Source organism: Galleria mellonella, unplaced genomic scaffold (assembly GCF_026898425.1).
Source record: "Galleria mellonella isolate WM207_F2 unplaced genomic scaffold, CSIRO_AGI_GalMel_v1 utg172, whole genome shotgun sequence".
Taxonomy (NCBI): Eukaryota; Metazoa; Arthropoda; class Insecta; order Lepidoptera; family Pyralidae; genus Galleria; species Galleria mellonella.
The window spans coordinates 447459-461116 of NW_026442015.1; the positions used below are offsets into that span (position 1 = coordinate 447459).

At 30.0% G+C, this 13658-nt stretch overlaps 1 protein-coding gene across 2 annotated transcripts in view; it reads left to right on the top strand.

Annotated features, from left to right (window-relative positions):
- The window catches only part of LOC113514215 (ABC transporter G family member 23), a 95483-nt gene that overhangs the window by 68201 nt on the left and 13624 nt on the right, over window positions 1–13658 (top strand). For both annotated transcript variants that reach the window (XM_026898231.3, XM_026898232.3), the window contains 4 exons: window positions 158–276; window positions 4970–5088; window positions 5793–5988; window positions 10009–10210. In XM_026898231.3, the coding sequence (XP_026754032.1) occupies window positions 158–276; window positions 4970–5088; window positions 5793–5988; window positions 10009–10210 (636 nt within the window). The remainder of the gene's footprint in view (window positions 1–157; window positions 277–4969; window positions 5089–5792; window positions 5989–10008; window positions 10211–13658) is intronic.

A 13658-nucleotide genomic window follows, 5' to 3' on the forward strand; every position in this document is an offset into this window, starting at 1 on the left:
GTATGTTTTAAGAAAAATAAAATTAAACAGAAAAATGGGTGTCATAGTTCATTGTTGATCGTTTTTGTCCATTATTTGACACTTGAAGCTCTAACTTAAGATATAATCTAAGTAATAAGTGATATTGACTTTAGTAATGGATGTAATTCTATTTTAGATGTGGCAGAAGCGTCAGCAAGCCGTGTGTGTTCGACACGCGTTCAAACACTACGGATCTAAAAAAAGGCCCAACCATGTACTCAGCAACCTAAACATGACAGTCGCTAAAGGCACAATGTGAGTATACTTTTAAATGTCTTATGTTCTTATTTTAAAAATAGTCAAGAAAAAAAATACTAGTATAGTATAGTAACAGATAAAAAATGGATTATCACTTTTCATCTTGGTTGATTATTAGTAATTGGATCTAGAAGCCCAATTGCTAAAGATATATCTAATGAGGGCGACCTTTGTGAGGTCGTCCTTAAAACCATCGTAGTTAATTCCCGGTGAACAGGTCACCTTCACTGCACTGATATTCTACCAGCAAACACCAATTGAACTGGCGGGATTTCAATTACAATTTCACATATTTAAAAATAAAGTTCTAACTATCGTTTGTAGACATGAATATTATGTTTATAGATATTATGTATTGTTGATTTCAGTTATGGTTTATAACTATACTTGAAAATCTTAAGAGTATTCATTACATTTGCTTACTGTAGTGTGATTACTACACAATTTTTCAAAAACAATTTAACATTTTTCAAAGTTTCTGACTGATAATTTAAAAAGTGCTCCGGTATTTTACCAACTAAAAATTTAACCATAGAATACATTACATATAAATCTACAGTTAAAATTTTTACACCTACTTCATATTTTGCTTTTTTCAAGTACATTTTTGCAATCAAAATCCAAATTTTCAGTAACTGCTTAAGTTCGCCTTTTACACAAAATTTTTTTTTGTAATCTGGTCAATAAAGAAAATCAATTGTCATGTAAATGTCAATAAACATTATACTTTAGTAATTTTGGCGACATTATCTTTTATACTTGCAAATGTCTGTTATTTTCCGTTTCCACAAATCTCTGGAAAAAAATCTCTTTTAAACCATCATAACAACTTATTTACGACCTATTGCTGTAGTTTACTACTACAGAAGTATTTTGGTTTATGTTTTATTTCGAGTCTCTATTCCCTCTTACAAAGTCGGTTAAAAAGTTCATAGCGAAGTATGCCAGCGTCGCTAAATTTCTGTCAAATTTCAAATACAATTGAACGTTTTAATTTTCTTTTATTATTTAAAAAGTGCTCTACTAGCGAACTAAAACGTTAATCGTTTACCTGCTTTAGTTATACCTACTTATTAATGCTATATTGTGTTTTCTCCCAGTTAACCTTTGGAAAAACAGAAATGTAATTATACGATGAAAAATATTAAAGATTGTTGGGAATAGTTACAGCTTTTCCTATGATATAGAATAATAATATCTATGTGACACGTTTTATATCAAAGGGATCACCTTAAGGGGAAGAACTTGGAAACATGCCAGCAAGGACATACAACAACAAAAGATTATTAACCTCAACAATTTTAATTAATCTATTGTGTGACATATGCACCAATATCTTATGAACCTTACGTTTACATGTATAAGAGTCAAAGTTATAAGTTACAGTTACAATTATTCTAACTTCTTTTGAATCTTATAGTATAAAGCAATAGAATTGATAATTAACATGCAAGCTAATTCTATTGATTTCCTTATAGGTTGTTATTGTGACGTCAATAATTGGAAGTGATTAGAATTTTCTAGACTTCCGTTATAAGATGTTTCTGATTAAGAGTAAATATTATGTCAAGTAATATCTTCTTTACATATACTACCATTTACCATGTGATTAGGACGTAGATTGTATGCTTAGCTATGGCAACTGGCTGTATTTTTGCGTAAATTTTTGTCTCTAAATTACTTATATATGCAATAGAGCCTCGTTGATTCTGACTAAATTTCAATACGAGATAGAAGTTCCTACATAAATATACTCGTATGACAAAAAAAATTGACAACTCATAAAAATAGCATCACAGATGATATTTTAAACAGGTATTAGAATGAGTTTACTATCTTTTGTAACATTAGTTTAACAATAACACGTTTAGATTTCATAGTTGAGGTATTTTCAATAACCGTCAGGTTTAGTCGTCTCTTTACCTAATTATATCATGTCGCGATTGGGAAGCAGCGATGCGTCTTTTGCTTTTTTTTTTGTTTCGATCAGTTTTTGACACAAGAATTTATAAAACCTTAGTTCCTAAGAATTATTTCTAACGATGGCAACGCTTTGGAGTACTATAGGCGATACTATGTGGGTATTGTGTGATATCTTGTACTGTTTATATGCAGGCAGTAATTGTTATTTTCTATTAGGTGGATTGTTGGGTTGTTGGGAATTTTGAGAAAAATACAAAAATTACTATCGTCATTCTGAGCTCATCAAATCTGATGTTGCGTCTCTTGTTATTTTTTTTTTCTTTCGGAAAAAATTATAATATATGACATAATTCTTTATGATTTAATTTTTAAATCTTATGTAATTTCAGACCGGTTTAGAAAATGACAGTAATTAGCAATATTTTGATGTTTTTTTTACTATAATTATACATGTTTCAACCTTGAAAATATTTTGTTTTTGTTTTTAGCATATTGTAGTGTAGAAACGAAAAACATTAATATGGCATTAAGTTGTATCATGTTGTACGTAGTTATTCATTAACTTAAATTACATGTAGCTCATACAAATAATAGTACAAATACTACGATATGTAGCATCATAATAACAAATCTGCTTGACTGATTTTGATAAATAAGTTATTATTTGGATTGGAGATCTGTAAACTGTTGATTAAAAGTGTAATATAAAATTAAAGTATACATCAAATTTTATAAAGTAATAATTGAAGATTTAATACTATAAAAAAAAATCAAAGAAAATTTGGAACCAACATGGGTAAATAATTTTATCAAAATCACACATACAAACATACACATATACACAACTTAGGCAAAGAAAATCCTTTTGTTTTTTATAATCGTGTATAAAAATGTTACTTAAGTAATTTTACTGGATATTGTATATAATTTGTACAGCATACCTTGTTAGATATACTGTTGTATATTTATTGTGATAAAAAAACTGAACCCTCCTTACTATTAATTTAATTACTATAAAACTCATGGAAGTTTTATAGTAATTGCCAATATTTATTTTATAATACAGTAAACTCGTCTAACGCTAGCCCGACTTACGCGAACTCAGAATTACGTGATTTTCAAATCCCATCAATTTGATTGTTTAAGTACCACACAATTGTTGATTACTCACTCCTCCTCCACTATTGTTAACCTAATGTGTATATTCGAAAATATCCCACGAAATAGAAGTATAGTTAGGAAATCATAGAAATGCGTAAGCAAAAATATATTCTGATTTACGCGAATTCAAGTTACGCGGTTATCGCAAAGTCCTACTTGTCACGTTAGTACGAGGTGTTACTGTGTTCAACTGTTTACCACTATACAAGTATGTACAATTAAACACATATTGCAAAAACTAATAGTCCTAAGCAAACTTGTTGTCTCGAGTTAATTTTCTTCCTTATTCTGTTTTTATTACATGCCAAGTTTAAAATAATATTGACATGTCTGTACCAGTATGTCATTAAGTAAAAAATATATTAATTATGTATTTTGTAAATGTATACGTAATAGAAATTTATAATTTATACGGATGTTTATAATATAAAATAACGACTTACAGGTTTCTAAAAATTTTACGGGCATTAGTGGCAATATTATATAATTACTAGCGTGACCTCATCTGCGTATCCGGGATATTATTAACCGGAATAAAAAGTTTTTCATTCTAAATAATACTCCTGTATATACTAAACTTATGTTTCATTTCCGTTTTACAGTCATGAGTTAGAGTCTAGTTTGTTCAAAATTATTAAATCAGAGTTTTAGTATAATAACTGGGTATACCATACACTAAATAAAACCTCTAGTCGTTTATAAAAATTGTCTAAATTTAATATTTATTTGAATGTGCAAAAATATCGATATATATATATATATATTTAATGTAAATAAGTATAAAGTTGAATGAGGTTTAGAATGTAAATAATGTTGTGAAATTAGTTCGTCCTCGGTGCGCTGGCGCAAGTGTCCGTCGAAGCGGAGCGGCGCGTGCGTCTATAAAGTAAACGGGTCTAGCGTGGATCCTACATCATTGTTTCTTAATCTGAATCATGGCCCTCACGACAGGGATATACAGGGCCACATTTGTCTTTGCTAATTAGAAGTATGTTACGCTATCAAATAAATCTTTTTGAAAATAAAAACCACTAATAATTTATTCAAATACCACCACATGTCTCTCACTCTCTTTCTCTTTGTCTGTCTTTACCTCTACCCGTTTATTTGAGGTGGGCTCTTCACCACATCTTACATATGTAAATTGACGTAAATAAATATTAAGAAGTTTTAAAACCAATGCTCTTCAATTGCTTTCTGTTTTTAGCTAATAGTTAGCTGGTAGACAATATAATGCATTTAGCTCGCCATTTACACAAGTTTTCTTGGCTAATAAGGATAAACAAATAAAAGTCTACATTTAGTGCATCATTAATCGCTATACTAGCAACGTCTATTAGTAAGAATTTCTTGTATTAAAGGAAAAAACCGAAAACTAGTTATAAAACAGATCTGTTACGTACCTAGTATACCTAGCTATTGTCAGAATATATGTCGCCATTCATTTAATAATTCTTTAGCATATAGTTTTCCAAACACTCTTTTGTAGAACTGACAATGCGTACTTATCATATTCAATATAGATGTTGTTATACTGTATTACCTCTGACATAATATAAAATCAAACATTAAAAATAAATAATAAAACATTCGATTTTTTCAACAGATATGGACTATTGGGGGCGTCTGGCTGCGGAAAAACCACCCTTCTATCATGTATAGTTGGTCGGCGGAAACTTAACAGCGGAGAAATATGGGTTCTTGGGGGCAAACCTGGTACTAAAGGTAAAGAATAAATATATCTATAATACTTATAGTTAAATCTAAATATAAACGTAAATAGGATAATCTTTAATCAGTTAATTAATAAGATAATTTTAACTTTGAGAAAAACTCGTATTTGGTTCATCAAATGAAATTGTCCTGGTCATATCCGGAAAAATGAGACAGAAACATTACATTACATTATCTATTTTTTTTGTTGGATGTATAGTAATGGATCATGACTATTTTGACTTCTTAAAACACATGGTATTCCAGCTTGATGGGCAAACAATAAATTTAATTCTATGGCATTTATTATTTTGTTTTATTCTTAGTTCTACACTTTACAACCTGTTTTATGAGAAATAAGACGAAAAGTTTCCATTATAAATCCAAAATATCAAATAGGTTTTTTTTTATACTTTTTGCGGGGATCAGTTGCCGTCATCTTTTTTTTCTTCTCTACCTAAATGTAACCTGATAGACATAGGTGACGTGCTGAAAAAGAGCCAAATTAAAAGTAGCCGTAACCAGCGAGCGTGTATGAATAGATTAATGAGGAAGCGAAGGAGATTTGTTTGAATCATTTGACGTTCCATTTTTCTACCTACCCTAATGGGAGACAGGCGTGACGGATATGTATGCATGTTTTTTTTGTATTATTTTAGATTTGGGACAGAGATTCCAGATAATGTTTTTAAATTCGTGTTTTTTTTCCTTTATAGGCTCAGGTGTACCTGGCAAGCGGGTTGGATACATGCCTCAAGAAATTGCGCTGTATGGAGAGTTTACAATTAAAGAGACCATGATGTACTTCGGATGGATCTTCGGAATGGAGACACGAGAGATTGCTGAAAGGCTACGCTTCTTGTTGGACTTTTTAGATCTGCCTAGCGAAAATCGAATGGTGAAGAATCTTAGGTGAGTGTATAGTCAATAGTAAACAAATGAATAGATTAAGTTTGCTGCTCCAGAAAATAAACTCTTACACTCAGAGAGGTATAGTAGAACTTATTCGGGCCTTTTCTCATTCCATTTTTTTCGAATCCCACAAGAATGAATATTAATGATTATATAATTAACTTTTTGATACAAAATATGACTGATTAGATTACTGATTAGATATAATTTTCTTCCACATTTTTAAAAACTGCTTCATAACTAAAAAATATACATGAATGTTGAATATTGCTGTATAATTCTATCTATTTTTATATTCAAATTTTATTTATCTTAAATTTTTGAAGTCAAGTATCTCTACTAACTACCTAGATAGAGAGAGAGAGAGAGAGTTAAGTTTAATAAATATAATGTTCATTGCGTATTCATTGCATACGGTAGAATGAACGCGACTGAAAATTAGATGTACATCTGATAAGTTCTGACTATTGTTACCATCAATAATACTAAATTATGGTAGAATCTTGTGTGGTTAATATTGATAATCAAGATCTCCTTGTTTTAACGTATGACTCCATTGATGTTGTAGTCTACGGAAGTTGTCGTAACCGAATACGCATATAGTACAATATATATCAGTTGGGCAGTAAGCTCAGTTCCTATATTCGTTGTATATTATACAAATACTCACAATTTACAATGAAAATCGTGTAATCATCTAAGTAAATTTTCCTTTACGTTTTACCAACGCGTCACGTTCATCAAGGCTACTTTGAGGTTATATAGTCAGTCATTTATTTTTATTTTTTCTCATTATCATGTGAATTATTAAATATTTAGATAAAATGGATACTATGTATCTTCTGAGTAATATTCATGGGTATTTCCAAAATAAAAACTTTTAATATCGGATGGACATTTACGATTGTATCCGTTACCTAGTCCATATATAGAACTTATTGCAAAATTTTACATAATAGTTTCAATGTATGTAGGTTGATATGTCAGTCAAGATATGCCCCATCTATCTATTAACGTCCCACTACCGGGCACGTATTTTTTGCCATAAAAGGTGGATGTTATATAACTATTACACGCACGCATGCAGATTATACGATTTAAGTTTTTTTTTGCAATAATTTACTGAAAAAAAGCCATAATCTATTTACATAATATACACCCAATAAAATGCACAGAATATTTATACTTAAATTCAATATAATATCTTTTTAATGGCAGTGCATCAGACGAAATTTAATAAATACTTTTAATCAATTAAACGTTTGATACAAACCTAAAAAAATATTATAGCAAAGTTTATATGGTTGAATATATACATGCAATATTCAATGTAATATTTCTGTAATAATGGTACATACTATACGAGAACGAACTCTGTGCAGTTTAGGTACTTACTGCCACTCTTTCAAACTGACGTTACCTCTTCTTCTCTCGCTTCAAAATATTCATTTAAGTATACGAGTATTTCTATTTATTTATAAAGAAATGACAGCCATCGTTCACACCATTTTTGCTTGATGTGTCTGGTGTATTATCAAATATTCGGGGTGTGACTTAAGTAAGATCTTTATGAAACTCGGACTAGACCGTAAAGCAAACAAATGTCACGAGGAGGTAAAAGACTAAATCTCTTAGGGTTCTTTTAAATATACATTCTTTTTCTTAGAAACTTTTCCGTAGGTAGTATTATATTATTTGTAGCTATACATGTAATTATCCCTATTCTCTACAATAACATTTCAAGTGTGAACTTATTCCGGAAAAGGTTAAAAGTGTACGTATTCATTAGTTAATGATCATGACGAATCACATTATTAGTCATTAGTTCCGTTACAACAAATGAATAAAATGGCGGAAAATTCTATTTGATACAGCTATTGTCAACTAATGATGTGACTGTTCTAGTGTCTACGTTTATTACTGTTATTTTGTTGACATCACTTACAATTACTATGGTGCTAATAAATATATATCGATACACAGGCTGTACCAAGAGAGATAAAATAAAACATAAATATTGAAATTATCACGACATACGCATTAAACGAATTAATCGTTATTTGTAGTAAAAATTGATTAAAAAAAAATCTATATATAGAAGGTCGTAAAATCATCAGCAATTCTGAACTGGTCTTTGTGCAGCCGATATGAATTATCATTCCTGTATAGATTCCACATTTTTCTGCGGAATAAAAACTTATATTGTTTCATTAAAATACTTGCTAATAGAAAACTTCAAGATTACTAATTTTAATTATTAAAAGTCATTAAACATGCATAGGCATGTATGACTATAACACCTATGTATTACAATCATAGGTATTCATCGAACTCATAAGGTTGCTGATAACTCTTAATAAAGCGAATACATTTCTATTATAATATACATACATATCTAAAGTCAAAGACGTTCAAATCAGAATGTATTGATTTGGTGTAACAATGTAATGACTTGCCATATCGGGAGTTTTCCAATCTTTTACATATCAATTGTTTGCGTTATTTAACAGCAGAGAAAGTGACATCATACCTCAGACTTATAATGTGTGGTATAACATTTTTTATATTGATAAATATAATGGTAGATATATCTTGTCTTTACTATCAAAAAATGCTGCCTCATGGTTTATAGAATACGTGTTTTAAATTGAACATTAAATTCTAATATTTTATACTTTCTTTACACGTTTTTCTATTCACCATTTTCCTATCCTTATCTTAATTTATTTGAGGTCGGCGTAATATGTCTTTTTATTCATACTTACTTTTTATCCATACAAAAAAGATTTGGCTTATAGTTCTACGACCGTCCGTCTGCCTGACGTCAAACCTCTTTGAAAATGCGTAAAGGAAATTGGTAATTAGGAGAAATAAGGAACTTATGTGGGAAAGGAAAGGGGGGACACTACAGTTGCGAAAAGGACTGGGACACTGCAGCGATTTGCACAGATTCCTAGAAAAGGACACTCCTGACGCCCGTTTTTGTATTCATATTAATTAAAAAAATATATGTATTGTCAAGATCTTATAGGCTATCATTTTTAGATTACTATATAGGTATACTATTTTCAAAATTGAAATATAGCTTCTGTTTATTTATATAATCCTTATTTTTACTATTTATCTATTATATACTTTTGGTGTAGTCATTTTATAGTTTTAGGTACTGCGTGCGGTGTGTCGTAACGATTTTACATTTCTTGCCTAAAAATGTTAGTATGGCACCCATTTTGAGAGTCCTGTTCATATAACGTGGATTTTTTAATTTACTGAATTAAAACGAAAATGCTATAAATATTATGCACTGCCTGACTGATAAGCTGATGTAACTGTATAACCTCTTATATTCTTTAGTTGAATAAATAGAAACAACTAGGTTAAATACTTTGAAATCGTTTCATACAAAGTACATACAGTTAGGTTCTCAATGTGGGACTCGCTAACGTTTCCTATTGATTGTCCACGTGACGATAATGTTCATAGATAAATAATAGTACCTACAGTCCCGTAATGTTCATTAGGCTATAATTGTCCTATAAATAGTGTGACCTCCTTATTATATATTAGTCGACCGGCGATTTTTTCTGTGTAAATTATTGTCCTTATGTAACAAACATAAAAGTTCGTAAACCCGTTTCAATGTTTAGATGATACTCAATTATTTTGTTACATAGATGGTTAGTCTATCCAATTATTATTTTGTGTCGGCGCAATATATTTTTTAGCATATTACAAAAAGATTTAGTTTATATTTTACGACGGCCGCCTGCCTGACGTCAACCCTCTTTGGGAATGCATTTATTGATGGTTTCTGCCACCTACGGTATGGAGGAAAGGATTGAGGAAAAAAGAAAGGAACGTTGGAAATGCGTAAATGAAATTGGTAAATAAAGGGGAACAAGGGACTTATGTGGGAAAGGAAATAGGGGAGGACAAGTCTTGGAATATAGTACTTTTAAATAAATGTGATTCGCTTAGAGCCTTATTATACTTAAGTACTTATTATATTTTTTTTTATAGCGGTGGTCAACAGCGCCGTGTGTCGTTCGCCGTGGCCCTTATGCACGACCCAGAGCTCCTGATCCTGGACGAGCCTACAGTGGGCGTAGACCCGTTACTCCGACAGTCAATCTGGACCCACCTCGTTCGCATCACCAGCTCAGGAGACAAGACTGTCATAATCACCACACATTACATTGAAGAAGCGAGGCAAGCGCATTGTGTAAGTACTTTTTACTTTTGTATTTGCTCTTAAACCCACTAAATTTAAAAAATTTTGTTGTTTTCAAGTTCTTCAAAATAGATTTACAGCTCAACTATTAATGTTCCAATCACAAATCCTTTTATGACCTAAAATATAGAAAATAAAAATTATTTTGAATGAAAAAAATGCTTGTCTGGTATAAGCATTTTAGTAATAAAAAATTAACATTAAAACGGAATTCCGCTCCTTACGAAGAGTGAGTGAGATATCAAATTATTGCATCCGTCCCGAAAAATATCATATTTTTTGCAGTGCATTCAATATATATAATTTATTGTACATATAATTTTAATATTTAATTTACTGTTTGTATTAATAATATGTATATAATAATTTTAATAAAAAAATGGGTCAAAATAATTTTAAATAAATAATAATAATAGTCGATATCTTTTAAGTTTATTCGAATTCATTGAGTTGGTTCACACCAACTAAAGCCATTTTTCGGTTTACCTTGATAAATGACAGTGTTTCGGTTTTGATTAGAATCTCAGAGGTAACTGTAAGTAATTGGTATACACATTAAAGTAACAAAATATGTGTTAATATTATAAATACATATACAAAGCTATTTCTAGTAGTAACTTAGTAGATTAGCACCTACAAGTACCAATAGTTCTCGAATATGACGGATAAGTTCAACTATATTTTCGGAGCCTTTTCAAGGGGGGGGGGGGGGTAACGAATCAATATGTTATTATGTACATATCATGTATTATTAGATACTCTTTGTGTTTAAAGATTTAAATAGAACATTTAAATAAAATTATGATGACATTCTAATATAACCTAGCAACAGGCTATACCTATTCTGTACATAAGATTTTTTGTTCAGTTGACATTAATGAACTATGAAAAAAAAACATGTTTCATAAACTACACATGATGTTAGTTTGACAAAATTTTGTCTTACTAACATACTGTTTTCTATCTATATACGTAAACGTAAATGACGCAAGAAATCATTCCGCGTCAATTTTTGCATAATATTTCTTACGTGGTTATTAATCTCTCTTGTAATATATAGGATTATTTATGTCGGCACATATAATTATTATCGATAGATACAAGCTAAATAGAACAAATAGTGATCTCATAACATTATTTTTAATGTGAGTGTTATTAAAGATTTTATAAATTAATGGAAATGCCAAAGGAAAATCACACAATAAACACGTGATATACTTAATAAGAAAAAAATAGCAGTTACGAAGCATTATCGTCGTTCCCAATGATGGATGACGTCAGACAGGTTTTTTTTTAATGGGTGACAATGAAATGGTAACCCCACCCGCGCTAACGGTATACACCGGCGGGGCACCAGTGAAGGATGATAAGTGAGGATGAGGCAGGTCAGTTAGCCCATCGTGACGAATTCAACAAGAATTGTTCACGATGGTTTCCAGGGGGAACCACGTGGAGGTCGACCTAATAGGGCATATTGCTAGCAATGGGGCAGTCAAACTCCATCGTTAACAATCCTTTTCCCCCCAACGTCAGACAGGTGGTCGGTTGTAAAACCAAAAGCTAAAATCTTGGAAATATTAATAATATAATATTACGCTGACCCCAAATAATTGGGATAAGACCAGAAAGAAAATGATGATTTCTAAAACTATGATAGCTATTGTTAGTTCACAATGTAAAAAGAGATGCGCACCTAACTTGCTTATTACATTAATAAATTGGTGTAGACATAATCCTGAATATTTGAAAGTGTATTGACCTCCTAAGATATTTTATATTAATGCTCGGCTGTTTTAACCTTATACTTAAATAAATATTTTTAAAAGAGACACTAGTTAATGTTTTACCTAATTTATTATTTAGTCATGTTTTATATCTGTATATATTTATAATTGTACAAAAAGAGATTCTGAATTCATCTGAATTTTTATCATGTCACCAATTCTAAACCGATTTTCATAATTGTTTTTGAAATTGATAGGATTTCATCTCGTATCATATTAATTATATGAACACTGAAGTAGCCATTTTTCTTTACAGATTTCAAAACTGCTGGTCTGTAGAAAATTACTTGTAGAGACATAATTTTACATTCTAAAGTCAAATATTTTCAATCTAATATATTTATAGAAGATGATTCCTTTGCTCTGTTTGTATGTGTAAACGAGTGAAGTATTTTGCAGTCCAAAATGTATTTGTTAATAAAATCAAAATCTTTATATGTATATATATATAATATATATACATATAAAGATTTTGTTTAAACAACATGAAAACAAATACAACCATAATGAGAACCTCTTTCTTTTTGAAGTCGGTTAAAAATGGAATCTCGACGTAAATACTTTTGATTTTTAATTTCAGTCATATTTCTATTATAGAAATATTTAGCATCGTGACCATATCAGACATTATTTTTATGTCCTCATATCCGTTTGAACCAACCACGACGCCGATTAATTTAATATCTTAATTCTTGTAAATGTAAACGTGTTTGTTAAGTATTTAATATTCTACCTTAAATATCAATATTAAATCAAGCACACATGGGTTTTATGAATGTGATTCCAAGGCTATGGTTTTAGAATGAATAGGCATGTTGTTGAAGAGATTTTAAAATGAACCAAATTTGTTGCAATAACATAGTATATAGTGGTTGCATTTGTTAGTGTGCTTATATAGCTATTACCTATAGTAGAAGTGTGTAATGGGCAGCTTTATAAAATTATTATTATTTTAGTTACTTTCCACTCGAAATACACTTTTTCGTGTGCTATTAGGTATAGTTTCCAAATATACCAGAAAAGCACTTTATACAAATGTTTTAAATTTAAATTACTCTTTTAAATATTTTGTACAAAATCTAGTATATCCAGTCCATAAAATATGATTGGAACTAATGAGGATTGATATTGCTTGAAAGATTTGTTATTCATTATCCCAATTCATTGTAAAATTTTGATTTCATTTTACATCTGTGATTTTTTAATTATATAAATAAAACCAATAAATAATATTAGGGTAACGGATTACATAAATTAATACATTATTATATTTTATTTATAGATAATTATTGTTATTATTTTTAATTATTTTGTAAAATGTTTTTAACGAAAACTGTTAAGTTTCTTACAAGATAGAGATTTTTTTTCGTTACATAACAAATGATACGTATAAATATTGTACTAATACCTTTAACAATCAATAATCATATTAATTGTGTATTATAATGTCAATTCAACTGATTGAATGAATACGTTATATTGACCTCCACTTAATTTTAAACGAATTAAAAGGCCGCTGTTTATTATGTCTTGACCCTTGTATTTTTGGGACCTTGCAAAAAACTGGTTGATCTGTACCTCTTTATATTGTGTGACCATGGGCTAGAGTAGTATCATAATGGAATCTTAATGGAAAAAAATTAATTTAGCAATGG